The following is an 18,851-nucleotide window of genomic DNA, read 5'->3' as shown; positions in this document are numbered from 1 at the left end:
TTACAAAGTTCTCAATGCTTCGTTTTGCATCTATGGACCCTCATTATGTTACTGTGGGCCATTTTGAGCCTTGTTAGTGGTATAAACGAGCGATTTCTTTTTACTTAGTCAATGCCCCCATTACTAGCATTATACGCTAAACAGTTTTTAGAGATAAAACTCTTTACATTCGATTATCATGAAAACAAATCTCAGAGAACAGTTGACTTTGTACCGATGTTTTATTAGACCAAAGGTTCATTGTTCGCCGGAGGTCTCCTTTAAGAGTCTACTGTACACGAAAAAGAAATTAATTCTAAAATTAGCTTTATTGAATTTGAAATTTCATGCTTTCACGAGTAGTTTTCCCTAACGTGCTTTATAACCTAGGACATTTCATGAGAAAATGCAGAATTTATGTTTTATGTTTGCTCCATACACAGCTCACAGGCTTATTGCTTTTATAAAACAGTTATACAAATATTTATTTTAATATTTCACAGGTGTAGCCTATGTCTATAGACATGCAGGGCTCAACCAATCAGAATCAGGGACCAAAATATCCGTTTTAACCCTTCGGTACTGTTCGTGTTTCGGTCAAAAATTACAGATTTTTATTTTTCTTTTATTTCAATTAAATGATTGTACTATTTAGTTTGATAATGATTTTATTTTATTTTATATTTTTTATGGTACTAAATTACATTTAGGCTATGCAGTAGGCCTAGTTATAATCCATCTATTCACTTTTTGATAAAATGTACACGTAAACTGTCATAAATCGTGCGTGGATGCGTCGGAGCACAGACTTCAGCTTCTATTTTTTCTTAAAGTTGTAAAATTTAAGATTTATTGTTATGAAAAATTCACAAAATTATTATTTATCAAGTTTTGTAGGCTATTATTCAAATGAAGTATTTCTTTTTTAAATAAAATCATAATAAAATCATATTTTTTATGGGCGCAAATAACAGTGATAAATACGTAAAAACTGACAGCTAAACGGTCCACCCCCAGTGTTTTTGAACTGTCTTCAGTATTCTGCCAAACTCAGTGTTGAATATCAAAATCGCTCGAAAAGCGCATTTACACCGAGCAGGCGTTCTTTTTTCAAAAGTTATTTTTAAAATGCTGAAAACTTTGTATGATTTTCACAGGCAGACACAATGACCTGATGTGCGCTCAGAAAAGAAAGCGACGCGCATCTGTACAGACTGATTTCTACTGAAGAAGGAGAGAGAGAGAGGGAGAGAGAGAGAGAGAGAGAGAGAGAGAGAGAGAGAGAGAGAGAGAGAGAGAGAGAGAGAGAGAGAGAAAGAGAGAGAGAGAGAGTTTGTGTGTGTGTGTGTGTGAGAGAGAGAGAGAGAGAGAGAGAGAGAGAGAGAGAGAGAGAGAGAGAGAGAGAGAGAGAGAGAGAGAGTGTGTGTGTGTGTGTGTTTGTGTGTGTGTGTGGGGGAGAGAGCGAGAGCGCGTTCAGTGTTCACGTGTACCGTGGCAGATCTCCTCCACCGGTGAAGCGCGCGGTCTTGTCTTCATCTGCTCGCGGAATGAGCGCGGAGAGCCCCGCGGATCAGCAGTACCGGACTCTGGCGCTCGACACGGCGCTCGGCACCGGGCTCGCAGTGCTCGTGTACGCGCTGCTGAAGCTGAGCCTCTCCGGGCTCCGCGTGTGGCGCGCACGGGTCTCGGTGCTGGTCGTGGGCGCGGGTCCGGTCGGGCTCACCGCGGCGCTGGTCGCTGTCCGCTCCGGGAAGGTGCTGAAGCTGACGCTGCTGGACGCGCGCTACCGGAGCGCGTTGCTCTGCAGACCGCAGCAAATCGCGCTGGACCCGCGCAGCGTGCGCTTTCTCCTGGACCTCGGCGTGGACTTCGACAACATGGAGGGCTGCTGGCACAACGAGCACTTCTTCACCAAGATCGGCGTGTTTCAGGAGTATCTGCTGAGCATCCTGGAGCAGAACAAGCGGGAGGGGGGCGTCGAAGTCCATCTGGGCACAAAGGTTCGTTTCTCGCAAAACAACCAGAACTACTTCGTAAAGTTAGAACCTGATTATTTTAGTCACCTGCTTGTCCTGACCTACTCATAATTACATGATGCATTAAGCTGATAGATAATGAGCTATAGCTCTGGCCTGATCACACAGCTGGTAAACTAGCTAAGACAAGACAGCTTTTTATTTCATGATGTCACATGTGTAAACATAATGATATGCATGATTCAAAAATGCTTGATATTTGTAAAAAGATATTTATTGTTTACCTTGAAAAGTAGTTTTGAAAAAGTTATTGATGATGAGGATGATGATGACGATGAATACACTCACGTCACGTCTTAAAGGTGCAAGCAAAATAAGTTATTACAGTAACACTTTACTATTCGGCTCATTAGTTAACATTAGATCACTACCTTAGTTAACATGAGCTAAGAATTAACAATACTTCTTCAGCATTTATTAATCTTAATTAATATTATTTTCAACATTTACTAACCAACGGTAGTATTTGTTAACATTTGTTAATGCACTGTGAACTAACATGAACAAACAATGAATAACTGTATTTTTATTAGCTAACATTAACAAAGATGAATAAATACTGTAATGAATGTATTGCTAATGGATAGTTCATGTTAGTTAATGCGTTAATGTTAACTACTGAACCTTATTGTAAAGTTTTACCATTATTACTTATTACTCCATTGATAGTAAGAGGCAATAAATTGAATCAGGTCCGTTTCTCCTCAGAGGTTTATGTTCACACATGTTCAGGTCTGACTGTCACTTACCACACACAGGAAAAGAAATCCAATCGCAGTAGTTTATTTAATAAGGGCAATCCAAAATCGTAGTCTTCCAGGCAGGGGTCAAAATCCAAATAATCAAACCAAACATGAAAAATAAAACTCGAACAAGCTTGAAAACAGACTTCCGAAGTGGTGACATCAAACAACGACTCCGTAGCACATACTGACACAGACAAGAAATATATACATACAGATCTAACAAAGAACTAACAAGGAACAGCTGGGTTCAATGATTACGGGGAACAGCTGAGTGCAATGAACAGTGATTGGTACAGTCAAGGATTGTGGGGAATGCAGTTCATGAAAGGATGACATTGCGGGGAACAATGTCTTGTGGACACCCGTGGAAACACAAACCAGACTCTGTGACATAATAACCCCCCTCCCCTCTACGGAGTGGCTACCAGACGCTCCATGACAACAACTAAAACATAACACAAGAGTTCAGGAGGGAGGTGGAATGGTGGAGGATCAGGGGAAGGGATGGTGGGCCAGGTCCATGAAGGGAAACAGGAACAGGGGTTGATGGTTTAGCCGGGGACCAGGGCGAAACTGAGAGTCTATCGGGCGACCAGGGCAAAACAGCGAGTCCATCGGGCGGCGAGGGCGAAGGAGAAGACATTCCATTGGGCAGCCAGGATGGTGAAGACCCCTTGGGCGGCCAGGGTGGTGACGTCACCTCGGCATGGCCATGGCAGAGGCTCTGGAACAGACAGAACTGCCCCCCTCGGCTCTGGAACAGACACTGGCACTGGCTCCCAGCTCAGGAACAGCAGATACCGGCATGTCCAGGATCCGAGCCAGACGTTTCAAGTAGTCCATAAGTGTATCTGTGGCCACACGAATGGCCATGTCCTGATCTGGACAGACGGGACATGAACAGTCTCTGGCTGGGTAGACGGGACGTGAACAGTCTCTGGCTGGGTAGACGGGACGTGAACAGTCTCTGGCTGGGTAAACGGGACGTGAACAGTCTCTGGCTGGGTAGACGGGACGTGAACAGTCTCTGGCTGGGTAGACGGGACATGAATAGTCTCTGGCTGGGTAGACGGGACGTGAATAGTCTCTGGCTGGGTAGACGGGACGTGAATAGTCTCTGACTGGGTAGACGGGACGTGAATAGTCTCTGGCTGGGTAGACGGGACGTGAATAGTCTCTGGCTGGGTAGACGGGACGTGAATAGTCTCTGGCTGGGTAGACGGGACGTGAATAGTCTCTGACTGGGCAGACGGGACATGAACAGTCTCTGCCTGGGCAGACGGGACGTGAATAGTCTCTGGCTGGGTAGACGGGACGTGAATAGTCTCTGGCTGGGTAGACGGGACGTGAATAGTCTCTGGCTGGGCAGACGGGACGTGAATAGTCTCTGGCTGGGTAGACGGGACGTGAATAGTCTCTGACTGGGCAGACGGGACGTGAATAGTCTCTGGCTGGGTAGACGGGACGTGAATAGTCTCTGACTGGGCAGACGGGACATGAACAGTCTCTGCCTGGGCAGACGGGACGTGAATAGTCTCTGGCTGGGTAGACGGGACGTGAATAGTCTCTGGCTGGGTAGACGGGACGTAAATAGTCTCTGACTGGGTAGACGGGACGTGAATAGTCTCTGGCTGGGTAGACGGGACGTGAATAGTCTCTGACTGGGCAGACGGGACGTGAATAGTCTCTGGCTGGGTAGACGGGACGTGAATAGTCTCTGGCTGGGTAGACGGGACGTGAATAGTCTCTGACTGGGCAGACGGGACGTGAATAGTCTCTGGCTGGGTAGACGGGACGTGAATAGTCTCTGACTGGGCAGACGGGACGTGAATAGTCTCTGGCTGGGTAGACGGGACGTGAATAGTCTCTGGCTGGGTAGACGGGACGTGAATAGTCTCTGGCTGGGCAGACGGGACGTGAATAGTCTCTGGCTGGGTAGACGGGACGTGAATAGTCTCTGACTGGGCAGACGGGACGTGAATAGTCTCTGGCTGGGTAGACGGGACGTGAATAGTCTCTGGCTGGGTAGACGGGACGTGAATAGTCTCTGACTGGGCAGACGGGACGTGAATAGTCTCTGGCTGGGTAGACGGGACGTGAATAGTCTCTGACTGGGCAGACGGGACGTGAATAGTCTCTGGCTGGGTAGACGGGACGTGAACAGTCTCTGCCTGGGCAGACGGGACGTGAATAGTCTCTGGCTGGGTAGACGGGACGTGAATAGTCTCTGACTGGGCAGACGGGACGTGAACAGTCTCTGACTGGGCAGACGGGACGTGAATAGTCTCTGACTGGGCAGACGGGACGTGAACAGTCTCTGACTGGGCAGACGGGACATGAACAGTCTCTGCCTGGGCAGACGGGACGTGAATAGTCTCTGGCTGGGTAGACGGGACGTGAATAGTCTCTGACTGGGTAGACGGGACGTGAATAGTCTCTGACTGGGCAGACGGGACGTGAACAGTCTCTGACTGGGCAGACGGGACGTGAATAGTCTCTGACTGGGCAGACGGGACGTGAATAGTCTCTGACTGGGCAGACGGGACGTGAACAGTCTCTGACTGGGCAGACGGGACGTGAATAGTCTCTGACTGGGCAGACGGGACGTGAACAGTCTCTGCCTGGGCAGACGGGATGTGAATAGTCTCTGACTGGGCAGACGGGACGTGAATAGTCTCTGACTGGGCAGACGGGACGTGAATAGTCTCTGACTGGGCAGACGGGACGTGAATAGTCTCTGACTGGGCAGACGGGACGTGAATAGTCTCTGACTGGGCAGACGGGACGTGAACAGTCTCTGACTGGGCAGACGGGACGTGAATAGTCTCTGACTGGGCAGACGGGACGTGAATAGTCTCTGACTGGGCAGACGGGACGTGAATAGTCTCTGGCTGGGTAGACGGGACGTGAATAGTCTCTGACTGGGCAGACGGGACGTGAATAGTCTCTGGCTGGGTAGACGGGACGTGAATAGTCTCTGACTGGGCAGACGGGACGTGAATAGTCTCTGGCTGGGCAGACGGGACGTGAACAGTCTCTGACTGGGCAGACGGGACGTGAATAGTCTCTGACTGGGCAGACGGGACGTGAACAGTCTCTGACTGGGCAGACGGGACGTGAATAGTCTCTGACTGGGCAGACGGGACGTGAACAGTCTCTGACTGGGCAGACGGGACGTGAATAGTCTCTGACTGGGCAGACGGGACGTGAATAGTCTCTGGCTGGGTAGACGGGACGTGAATAGTCTCTGACTGGGCAGACGGGACGTGAACAGTCTCTGCCTGGGCAGACGGGACGTGAATAGTCTCTGACTGGGTAGACGGGACGTGAATAGTCTCTGACTGGGCAGACGGGACGTGAATAGTCTCTGGCTGGGTAGACGGGACGTGAACAGCCTCTGACTGGGCAGACGGAACGTGAACAGTCTCTGCCTGGGTAGACGGGACGTGAATAGTCTCTGACTGGGTAGACGGGACGTGAATAGTCTCTGGCTGGGTAGACGGGACGTGAATAGTCTCTGGCTGGGCAGACGGGAAGTGAACATCTCTCAACCACCTCCTCCGCTGCGGCCTGCACGGGTCCCACGAAACTTGACCAATCAGATCCCCTTAATAAACTCCCTTCTCTCACTCGTGTTCAGGTCTGACTCCTGGGTTTTCTCAGAGGTTTAGAACAGATTTTGCACAGGATTAAACCAATGGATCTCCATCATTAGGTGAAAATTAGAACATTTTTTCATTAAACAGATTTAGTGCCAACTAACTAACTGTCATGTGTCTGTCATATATTGAAGACGTGATCGTATTTAACAGGCATTAATAAGGATAAACCATTGGCCATTCTCTTTTTGCTCTCTCTTTCGCTTTTGTCAAGGCCAACCGTGCTTTATGGTTTGCTCTAAAGTGCTGGATCTTATCTGGGTGTCTGCGTGCTGAACGCGACTCATTTCCAGTCGAGACAGGGGTTTGTGTGGGACTCTTATATTGACCGAGGGACAAGCTATTCGTCACTGAAGCAAAGATTCTTTCAGAGAAAATCAATATCGTTGGTTATTTATTATGCCAGAGATACTGAAGTGTCATTCTAGCATACTATAGACACTATTGCATATGCAGTGATCAAAATTTTTGACAAAAGTGGTCACTTTAATGCACTACATAGAATACTGTATCCCACAATGTAATGCACTCGCATATGACATCACACATCTCGTCATATGATGAAGCTCAAACGTGTGCGTGATGTGGCAACCAACGAGGTTTGATGTGCGACACACACCTGTGTGTGTGTGCCGATCATTGTTAATATGTGACTACATGCCTAAATTAAATCTGTTCATCATTTAAAGGGATCGTATCTCTTCAGAAGCCTTGGATTAAACAGACTGATTCATATATATGTGGAGCTTCTAAGTTCTGTTTACCTGGACTTTCAATGGAAGGACAGAAGCATTTAACACTTTCACCGCCGGCATTGTAAAAAAAGTTGCCAGCCAGCCAAAATTTTCATGGCCCTCAGAATATTTTGTTCTATTAATATCTGAATATGCAATACATCAAAAGAATGTACAGAGCCTCAAATACAAAACAAAACATTATTCTAGCTTAATGCATTATTTTTTTATCAGCACTTTGAAAGTGGGTATGGTTCATTAAAAAAAAAAAAAATTATCCAACACTTTGATGGGATTTAGAACGAAGGGCAACGCTGGGCAGTTTTTATTTAAATGCTGTTGAATGTTGATGATCGCGTTATTTGACATGTGCGTTAGCAACGCTTCTATCACTTGTTTCTGCTTCTTCTCCTGTGTTCTGAGATACTGTACTCTTTGAGAGGATGTGTAATAGCGCCCCCTAAAACACGGAAAGCAGAACACTGCATCAATGGGGGGAAAATATTCATTCAAATATCTTAATTTGTGTATTGAAGGTTAACCAGTCTTATGAGTTTGGAATGACATGAAGGTGAACAAGTTTTTGGCTGAACTAGCCCTTTAAATTCTCAACTTTTCAAGATTGTTCTTTCATTTATGAATTTATTTAATTTTTTATTTGAAATCTAATTAAAAGTAAAAAATAACCACTTTTATTTCCAAAATGATAACAAATGATAACAGGCTTGGGAGTGTTTCCATACGGGCGTACTTTAATTCAGACGAGTGTGCATGGCACCAACACCGTCAAAACTTAAAAGGAAAATAACACAAGCAGTTAAGTCAGATACAAAATAACCCTTTGACAAATGCAAGCTACCATAGCAAGCTAGCATCACATTGATAACAGCATAGCAGGCAACAGCCATCATGAAATTAATCTCATTACCATTTGCATGAACGTATGCAATGAATTAATATGAAACGGTACATTATAATGAACCACATACCTCACTCCGCATATCAAAGAGTGCTAAAGAGTAGTGATCCAGGGGGAGTCTGCCACCATTAACTTAACTTGGACATTAGAGAGCTATCTAGCAACTTCGTAAACTATTCTCAAACTATTACTGCCAATCAAATAATTACAGAGGAATAACACTTCAAAGAAAAAACATTTTAGTTTTAGTTTACAGTAATATTTTCCAACCTCTGACAGACTCTAAACATGCATTGTCTTATATCATGCCTTCTTGCGTTTACCCTTTTTACGAGTGAGCGCGTGCGCATAGAGAAAATAGTCCCCCCAGTGCAGATAGCATGATGTCAAAATAAAAGTCGCATAAAATAAAAATATAAAAAAAGAGGATAATCATAATAAAACACTGCTAATGGTAATCTACATCCGCCATGATGAATGTTTAAGACACTAGCTTTGAAGTGTTTCTTGTTGCATATTGTGTGCATTTCACATAAATATGTTTTTACAGTGAGGAACGAGCTCCAGTTTGAGTAAATGATTTCTCTGGCCTCGGACTCTCTTTATCCCACGTCTCTGATGTATCTAGATGAGCTCACATCCAATAAACCAAGCAGCCTTGAGTTTCATTTCATTTACAGCTATTCTGGGTGACAAGCTGTCGCCTGGTTGAATAAAAGCGTCCTTCTGCTCCGAGGAGAACAAACCACCGATGAGAAACCGAGTCTGTAGCTGTCGCTGTCTGTGCAGATCCACCTTTGATGCTCTTACACAGTCTGAACACACAAGTCTGCTGTTACAGGATGGCTATCCTTCTTCTAACGTTTCATCTTTAAGGCTGAATCCAATCCACTAACAACAACACTAAAAATGTGTATTTTTAAATCCACTTTTCTTATAGATTTACTATTCAGGCAACACTGGTCCAGTTGCATGTATTTGATTTAAAATACTTGGTTAATTTTTTCAAGAGCTGAAGAGCACTGCGTGTGTTGTCGTTTCAATCAGTCACTAAAAAGACACATAGGAGGCATTTATTCAGAAATCTCTTCTAGATTTTAATTTAAAGGGGACCCTTTTACATGGTGTTAAAACAATGTCAAATATTCTCCCATTCCACTCCCATTTTTACTCCCCATAAATTATAAACAGTGTTTCAGAAGCCATTTGCAGTTTCTATGCAGTGTGATGTCACATTGCACAGGCCCCGCCCATAAACAGCTGACAGACTCCGCCCTATTAGCATAGCTCCTCCCCTCAGTGATGTGTACACAGTCCGCCATGTTTATCTCCTATCAGTAGTTATTCATTAAAGAGCAGAAACTTTGTTTTTCTTTTGTTGTTTGATTCATATTTACAGCATATACAGCAGTAAGTCCTGTATATTATGCTGCTGTCACTTTAATACACACATATAGGCTATATATACACATGCGATTTTTTCCCCCGTGCCGTTTACGTTCAGAGACATAACCGACGGTGTTTATGTGAACTTTGTGTGTTTTGACAGTTTAAGCACAATAAGACGCTAAAGAGAACTTTTATACTCACGAGACGCTGCGTCTGACATCCGGCTTTCTGTGCAAATGCTTCGGAAGTGTGCGCTCAGAAAACCATATTTCAGAAGTTTAGACTGATATGACTTATAATAAACCGCAATGGCATGTGAGCATGGCCGCGATAGAGATGATCATCAAAACCAAACAGATGTTTTAATTCTTGGAGTAACTGAGGCACGAGCTGTACAGGCTCCGCCCTTTTCTGGAAAGGGGGCGGGGAGTAGCAGGTCATTTGCATTTAAAGATACATGCACGAAAACAGCATGTTTTCAAAAATGAAACTTCCGATGATGACAACCGAGACTTATATTACATATTGTAGAAAGGGGGCATAATCGGTCCCCAGTAAAAGCACGACTCTTCAGAGGCGTTTGCTCTGGATCTGACAACACCAGAGCGCTGATGTGTGGTTCTCCTGTAGTTCAGTGAGGAGTACCTGAGGAAGATGTCCAGGGCAGAGTGGCCGCGGGTGATCGTGGTCGCTGACGGCTCGTGTGGAGACTCCTGCTCTGTGCTGGGCATCAGCACCGATTACATCGTCGAATCGTGCCACGCTTACGGGGCCAATGCCACGATAGAGAGACTGGACCAGAGACAGGTGAGCTGCAAAAACACGCTCACATACAAGACCTTTAAATGTCATCTCACAAAGTAGCATTTTCAAGTTAAAATGACCATGTATTATGCCTTTTTCTTCCTTTCTTTTTAAATCATTACACCGTATCCCATATTTATATCTCCGTTCCCCTTCTCAAGCTGCGATCCTCAGAAATCTCTCATTGTTTTCTTGAATATTAATGTTAACCTGACAGTCGGTGTTCATGAGGTCATCATGGTCCTACTGGGCTGATTCACTTTATGAATGCTGGGGAGGAAATTAAGCCATTATGAATAATAATCGAGTCTATTTCTGCCACGGGGATGCAGGTGATCCAGCGAGAAGCATGAACTGCACATGTTTCAGTGATGCGGTCTGTAATTGGATTGTTTTTTACACAGGTTTAGAATGATGCTTTGTATAATTGATTTTCTCTCTCTCTCTCTCTCTCGCTTTAGTAAATGGGCTCTGTGTTTGAACAGATGGTAAAGCAGGTTTAGCTAATGCAGATAACGGAGGGCCGCTCGCGTCCCCTGACAGGCTGTTCTGTTAGTCTTTGTTATGTATACAGTAATTCATCAAGCAAGCTTTAGCAACCTTGATAAGGTTCAGAGATAAGCAAGGTTTCAGTCTAATTAGTGTACCTGAAACTTGGCGCTGGATATTGAGGATTCACGGCCATTGACCATAATTTTCATGACCACTTCTATCTCTCTGAGGCTTAATGTTCATGAAATCAAAACTGACAATTTTGGGGGTTTTTTTGGAACATTGCAGTGTTTATTATAAATATTCAAATATTGAAAATCGATCCATGATCCATTCAGCAGTGAGCGTAAATCTGTTCGGACAAGGTCTTGATGGGCAGAACATGTCCTGCTGGATTGTGCTGTACTGATGCTTCTGCCAGCATTATTCAATTGTTTCAGCAAATAGTGCCTGTTGGAAGATTCCCCCCATCAGTCCAATCAAATTTCCTGTCCTCATTTCATCTGACTAAAAGATCTCCAGTTTTGTCCGAGATGGGAAATAGAACAGGCGATTCATCTTTCTACTCTGCAATAATTCATTTGTCAATCATTGGGCTACAGGTATAGTGAAATTTGAATTATACATAAGCTTGAAGGTAAAGATTTGTTCAAACTCTGTTTTCTAGGTTCCCACACCAGAGATCCGTGCTCATAGTCTGTACTTTGACCTGTCGGCGTACGGGCTCGACACCGTGAAGGACCGCCGCAGCTCCGGCCAGCCCGCGGCCAAGCCCGGCTTCCACCTGAAGATATACGGCACCTTCCGGAACCGCTGCATGGCTCTGGCCTGCACTTCCGAAGCGGACTCCAAAATGATGCATTTCCTGCGCCACACGGCCAACTCTTCAGTAAGGCGCCACCATCCCAGCATGCATCTGTTTGTCTTGAAAACTTCAACTTAGGTTCAGGGTATTCTATGCATTCTTAAAGATATTCTGCTCGACCTACTAGCTGACATGACGTCAGTTGGTGTTCAGTGGTGAAACAACATTGAAACAATGTTTGATGTAAAATATTAGGGGTGTGACCGCGATATTAAAATGTGACGAGATACACTCACCTAAAGGATTATTAGGAAAACCAATCAACCAATCACATGGCAGTTACTTCAATGCATTTAGGGGGGTGGTCCTGGTCAAGACAATCTCCTGAACACCAAACTGAATGTCAGAATGGGAAAGAAAGGTGATTTAAGCAATTTTGAGTGTGGCATGGTTGTTGGTGTCTGAGTATTTCACAATCTGCTCAGTTACTGGGATTTTCACACACAACCATTTCTAGGGTTTACAAAGAATGGAGTGAAAAGGGAAAAACATCCAATATGGGTCAGTCCTGTGGGCCAAAATGCCTTGTTGATGCTCGAGGTCAGAGGAGAATGGGCCGACTGATTCAAGCTGATAGAAGAGCAACTTTGACTGAAATAACCACTCGTTACAACCGAGGTATGCAGCAAAGCATTTGTGAAGAAGACACAACACACACAACCTTGAACAGCAGAAGACCCCACCGGGTACCACTCATCTCCACTACAAATAGGAAAAGCTCACCAAAACTGGTCAGTTGAGGACTGGAAAAATGTTGCCTGGTCTGATGAGTCTCGATTTCTGTTGGTAGAGTCAGAATTTGGCGTAAACAGAATGAGAACATGGATCCATCATGCCTTGTTCCCACTGTGCAGGCTGGTGGTGGTGGTGTAATGGTGTGGGGGATGTTTTCTTGGCACACTTTACCCCCTTAGTGCCAATTGGGCATCGTTTAAATGCCACGGCCTACCTGAGCATTGTTTCTGACCATGTCCATCCCTTTACGGCCACCATGTCCCCATCCTCTGATGGCTACTTCCAGCAGGATAATGCAGCATGTCACAAAGCTCGAATCATTTCAAATTGGTTTCTTGAACATGACGATGAGTTGACTGTAGTAAAATGGCCGCCACAGTCACCAGATCTCAACCCAATAGAGCATCTTTGGGATGTGGTGGAACGGGAGCTTCGTGCCCTGGATGTGCATCCCACAAATCTCCATCAACTGCAAGATGCTATCCGATCAATATGGGCCAACATTTCTAAAGAATGCTTTCAGCACCTTGTTGAATCAATGCCACGTAGAATTAAAGCAGGGGGTCAAACACAGTATTAGTATGGAGTTCCTAATAATCCTTTAGGTGAGTGTATATCGCCATGATGGGGTGTGAGAATGAAATTAGCATAGAATATGCCACCACTATGTTACATTACATTACCTCCACTGTCCTTTTGCTTTTTTATAGGAATAACAAAACATTTAATTCAGTTGGATAAGAGTCGCTTCAATTATAAACTAAACGTCTGCTCTGCTCATCCAGCACGAGCTGCAGTCGCACAGTGCAAGAGTCATGTCCACTGATCACATGACGAGAGCGAGGCGAAATGACTGACAAGACTACGGCGGAGGATTCGTTGTGCAACAGAGCCGACGCGTCTGATAAATGTCTTATCTTGTAGAATGCGCTCAGCACCATCGCTCCCTCTACGAGCGATCGGAAATTAAAGTAAGCGACTAAAGTAAAACACGAGATGTGCGCAAATTAGGCTGCAAACAATAGTCTCCCAATATCAAACCATCTCTGGACTGTGTAGTGGAGGCTCTGGTCTCTGTTTGCACTTGAATACTGAGAGTACTTTGGTTATGGTTGAACTTATTGCACTTTTTACAGTGCTTGTATAAGTGTTTGTCTTTTTTTCCAGTCATGAATTTTTGTCATTGAGGAATTCCTAACAATACTGCGCAAAAATCCGTTCTCGTGAACACAATCTCTTGATAGTTGTAAAAGGTTTACAAAATACTTATATCAAAAGTTGTAAACAGAGTCTAAAAATAAGAAAAGAACAGAAATAGCACAAAGATGTGAGCGGTTGAAAAAGAAAAGAGACAAGATGTGTCAGGGCACAGCCGTCAGAGCAGGATATGTAATTCACTGTTACCTGGTTACAGCCACCGTGTGTGTGTGTGTGTGTGTGTGTTTAGAGGGAGTATAAAGCATGTAGGGAGGGAGACTGAACGAATCACCTGACCTCTGTGTTGACTCAGATCATGAAGAACATCTTCCACCAGTCGTTCAACGCGTACAAGACGGACATCGAGCCTCGTCTGAGCGAGCTCACGCTGCACCACATGCAGTGCAGTCGCAGGCTGTTCGAGATCATGCTGTCGTACAGGCGCGTCAGTGCCGCGTACATCGAGGGAGACGGGGTGGCCGTGACTGTGGAGGGAGAAGCAGCGAGAGTGTTGAACTTCGACACCGGTGAGAGCAGCAGCGTTTCTTTTTTATACTTGTGCTTATGGATAGTCTTCATTTACTAATTATATATCATTTAAATGATAAAAACAGAAAATGGAACCTACATTTTGTAATGCAAAAACAGGAAAGCTTTTTAAAAAATGTATACACTTTAAAAAAGTCAATACACGTTAAAGCTGCTGTCCGTAACTTTTTTGTGTTAAAAATGTACAAAAATTATAAAATGAGCAAACATGAATCCATTTTCCAAACCGTGTTTTTGTCTTATCCTGAATCACTACGATACGCTTATAATAAGTGTTTATATTGGTACTATTTTAGACCGGTTGGTCTAAAATAGTATGTTCCTCCGCAAGATGCATGCAGTTCTGTTTATTAACCACTAGAGCGCCAAAGATTACGGACTGCAGCTTTAAGTGAATGGCGAGACCAGATTATGAAGTTCGGTGAGGCATGTCCTTATGTGTTGCTGTGTTCGAAATCGCCCCCTCACTATTCCCTACATTACTCTACTAATATGTAACACTTGAAGGAGTGAGTGAATTCGGACATTGTGTGCTCTGGAAAGGCTGCTGTGATCTATGATATGAATATGTGTTTGCTGATCTGTCAGGCTGCGGTGTGAACCTGGGCATGCGAGGCCTGGAGTCGCTGGGGATGTTCATCTACAGAACCGCCACGGCTCTAGACCAGAGCGACGTGTTCGAGGCGCTCTCGGCCAAAATCCAGCACTCGCGACTCGTGGCGGAGACCTTCCGGAAGAGCGGACTGACCTCGGCCGTGTTTGAATGACCCTGCGTGTGTTATGAGGGAAGTTATAAACACAATGCTTACATATAATGATCAATGTTGTGATCGTTTGGGAATGATGAATATCCACTGCATATTGGAGTGACCAAAGCTTTAATTTGTAATCTATGTATTTGCATTTATTTTGAAATTTCTTTTTTTTATGGTGCAAGATGGAAGCTTGATATATATAAAAAAAAAAAGGTAATTGTGACTTTTTTTATCCCACAATTCTGAGATTTCTAAGAAATAATATGATATATAAACGTGCAATTAGATAAACATGTTTTTTTATATAAAAAACCTTATATCACAAATCTGTGAAATAAGAAGTCGCAATTACCTTTTTAAAGTTTTTTATTCTTATGTTGCGTGTGCAACCCGATTCCCTGACACTAGGCTGTGTCTTGGTGTTGACAGACACAATGGGGAAAGTCCTCCGAGTGACCGGTGTCTGAGGCCAGATGTAATCGTAGCAAAGGTTATGCTTTTTAAAACATAAACGCACTTGTGTAAATGGCCTGAAACTCCTCACCATGCAGAGTGGTGCCAGGGTGTCCCTAGGGTGAGATCGGGGCATCAAGGTGAAAAGTTTTCTCCTTCTTGATTCCTGACAGATTAAGACACAGGTGCTTCTCTGTGACCGTCATCGCTGTCATCGAATGACCGATGTCTTGCTGGCCCGGAGCCGTTGAGCAACTGCATGTTCAGGTGACAACCTCTGCCCCTGGTCCAAGTCCGTAAGCAGGCTGGCTTAGTTTGTCTGCCCCACCGTCATGACCCACTGCCACATGCGCCTTACCTACGACCCGCGAGGTGGTAAGACCTAAATGAGGATACCTCAGTCTATGAGAGATAGGCATCTCTTCCTCACGAGGCATCTTCATGTAACAGAGCTATGCGTGAAAACCTCACTCCCCTGATATCAAGGGTCGCTTTAGCCTCCTTGTTGGAGTGTCTCACTCCCATGCAGACGGTTTGAGTCCTGCTTTGAGCGGGACTATAGTGGTGCCGTGACCCGGGTGGGAGTGAGGTTTAGGGGGGGTTAGTGTAACAGAGGCGCTCTAGCGACTAACGTGAGAGTCTAGGGTCTTTAGCCTTTTTGTAAGTGCCATGCAAACGGTTTGAGTCCTGCTTAGAGTGGGCTGAGGGACTATAGTGGTGCCGTGACCCGGGTGGGAGTGAGATTTAGGGGGGCGAGTGTAACAGAGGCGCTCTAGCGACTGACGTGAGAGTCTAGGGTCTTTAGCCTTTTTGTAAGTGCCATGCAGACGGTTTGAGTCCTGCTTAGAGTGGGCTGAGGGACTATAGTGGTGCCGTGACCCGGGTGGGAGTGAGGTTTAGGGGGGTGAGTGTAACAGAGGCGCTCTAGCGACTAACGTGAGAGTCTAGGGTCTTTAGCCTTCTTGTAATTGCCATGCAGACGGGTTTGAGTCCTGCTTAGAGTGGGCTGAGGGACTATAGTGGTGCCGTGACCCGGGTGGGAGTGAGGTTTAGGGGGGTGAGTGTAACAGAGGCGCTCTAGCGACTGACGTGAGAGTCTAGGGTCTTTAGCCTTCTTGTAATTGCCATGCAGACGGGTTTGAGTCCTGCTTAGAGTGGGCTGAGGGACTATAGTGGTGCCGTGACCCGGGTGGGAGTGAGATTTAGGGGGGTGAGTGTAACAGAGGCGCTCTAGCGACTAACGTGAGAGTCTAGGGTCTTTAGCCTTTTTGTAAGTGCCATGCAGACGGTTTGAGTCCTGCTTAGAGTGGGCTGAGGGACTATAGTGGTGCCGTGACCCGGGTGGGAGTGAGGTTTAGGGGGGTGAGTGTAACAGAGGCGCTCTAGCGACTAACGTGAGAGTCTAGGGTCTTTAGCCTTTTTGTAAGTGCCATGCAAACGGTTTGAGTCCTGCTTAGAGTGGGCTGAGGGACTATAGTGGTGCCGTGACCCGGGTGGGAGTGAGATTTAGGGGGGCGAGTGTAACAGAGGCGCTCTAGCGACTGACGTGAGAGTCTAGGGTCTTTAGCCTTTTTGTAAGTGCCATGCAGACGGTTTGAGTCCTGCTTAGAGTGGGCTGAGGGACTATAGTGGTGCCGTGACCCGGGTGGGAGTGAGGTTTAGGGGGGTGAGTGTAACAGAGGCGCTCTAGAGACTAACGTGAGATCTAGGGTCTTTAGCCTTCTTGTAATTGCCATGCAGACGGGTTTGAGTCCTGCTTAGAGTGGGCTGAGGGACTATAGTGGTGCCGTGACCCGGGTGGGAGTGAGGTTTAGGGGGACGAGTGTAACAGAAGCGCTCTAGCGACTGATGCAAGAGTGTGGGGTCTTTAGCCTCCTTGTAATTCCCATGCGGATGGGCCAGGGTTCAAGTCCTGCTTAGTTTCACATTCACATACCCCTGCTCACATAATGCCTCCACATCTGTATGATTTGAATGTTTTAAAGGAAAAAATGGGGGTCCACCTTCAGTGTGAAGGAACGGATGGCTCACCAATTTCTCGTCCAATCAGACGTGAGTGACTTCACACTTCTCACAAGCCCAAGTCCAATGCAACCTGAACGTGGCGTGAGGCATTACATCATGCAGATCCCCACATGCAGGGCAGACAGAGGTCAGAATTTCACCATCATGCCCTATCATGCGCCAGCAACATGCTCTCTGCTAGTGTGGTAGAAAGAAAGAGTGGGATTTCGAATCAGCAGATCGACTGAAATGGCAAGAGGGATTGGGAAATGGACATCCCCCTGAGCGGACCCGCCCGAGCCACGGGTGCAGACGCCCGTTCCTCTTCCCTTGAGAAAAGGTGCGAGTGGAGATTTTTCAACTGTTAGCAGTGAGCGCAGTCATCTCCCTCGAGAACTGAACGCAGATGCTCCTGCAAGGCTAAAGATAACACCGAGCTCGAGCGGGTCCTCTGCTGTCATAAAGTGGAGGAACACACTCCCTGAAAATCTTGTTCTCCTTTGTCATGCGCTACAAACTAAAGGCTTCAGAAGACAACAGAGCTGATGCTGTGTAACCTATGGTCCATCTTAGCACGTGTAGTACAAAATAACAGTGACAAGACAGATAATAAAATAATACAAATAGAATGAGTAAATAGGAAATATACAAAAAAATATTTAAAATGTGCACTGGCATGTGACAGCGGTCACTCCGAGGCCATTCCCCATAGCGGCAAGACCAAGACTAAAGTAATATGGTGGTAAGATAATGTGTTCAGTGACTGGATCAAAAGAACTGGAGACCAATTTAGCCTAGAATAATAAAAGTACAAACAAGAAAAACTTGACTAAAGAGACAGTGATCTTAAAAAATATTTGGTCCCTTCTAAAAGTATAAAAGCCACTGTGTCGGATAACAAACTCTCATATTTAGAGCGGCGCTGGTCTTGATCCTGGCTCACGGGTCACCAACACTGAGTCCAGTGTGAAGAAGTGTGTTTCTCAGAGACATTCAGTGCCTGTGAGTTTGAACATCTGTTCATGAAGCTCGCCGTTGACGTCAGTCACTCCTTTACAGGACAAACGTGTTCACTACGGAACAAATACAAGCAAAAAATAAGTAGGTAGTAGCAGTAGATTTAGCTGTGGTATTTCCAGCACGCTTCTGTGAGTCCGTGAATGCAGTGCCACAAACACACACACACTAAACACTCTGATCCACACACACACACACACACACACACACACACAAGGAATGACTCATCAGGTCAGTAGAAACTGAAACGAAGTGCCTGCCAGAAATCACAACATTCACTTCTATAAGATTACATACAAACATGAAGATGTCTATTTATTTTGTAATATTTGTTAATAAAATAAAGTGTTTGCCTTATGATTCTGTGCATTCTCTTTTATTCATGTATAGATTTAAAGTCTCTCATATTTTTTACTAGTGAAACAGAATAGCCAATAAAACATTGTAATATGATTATATTTAATTGTTAATTCTAAAACATAAAATGCCCAGACTCAGTGTATGCACATGTGATGATG

The 18,851-nt window shown here is 45.2% G+C and overlaps 1 protein-coding gene across 1 annotated transcript; it reads left to right on the top strand.

The window, feature by feature from the left end:
- The first annotated feature begins 1,436 nt into the window (after positions 1 to 1,436).
- Positions 1,437 to 18,693, top strand: LOC120481141 (uncharacterized). The gene is made up of 5 exons (XM_039674600.2): positions 1,437 to 1,979; positions 10,093 to 10,269; positions 11,426 to 11,647; positions 13,869 to 14,082; positions 14,693 to 18,693. The coding sequence occupies exons 1-5, from the start codon at positions 1,527 to 1,529 to the stop codon at positions 14,869 to 14,871; spliced, it is 1,245 nt and encodes a 414-aa protein (XP_039530534.2). The 5' UTR covers positions 1,437 to 1,526; the 3' UTR covers positions 14,872 to 18,693.
- The last annotated feature ends 158 nt before the right edge of the window (positions 18,694 to 18,851 follow it).

This window comes from Pimephales promelas, chromosome 25 (assembly GCF_988280905.1).
Source record: "Pimephales promelas chromosome 25, fPimPro1.hap1.1, whole genome shotgun sequence".
In the NCBI taxonomy this organism is placed as follows: Eukaryota; Metazoa; Chordata; class Actinopteri; order Cypriniformes; family Leuciscidae; genus Pimephales; species Pimephales promelas.
Note: the sequence above shows the minus strand (reverse complement) of the source record. Positions and strands in the feature narration are given on the sequence as shown.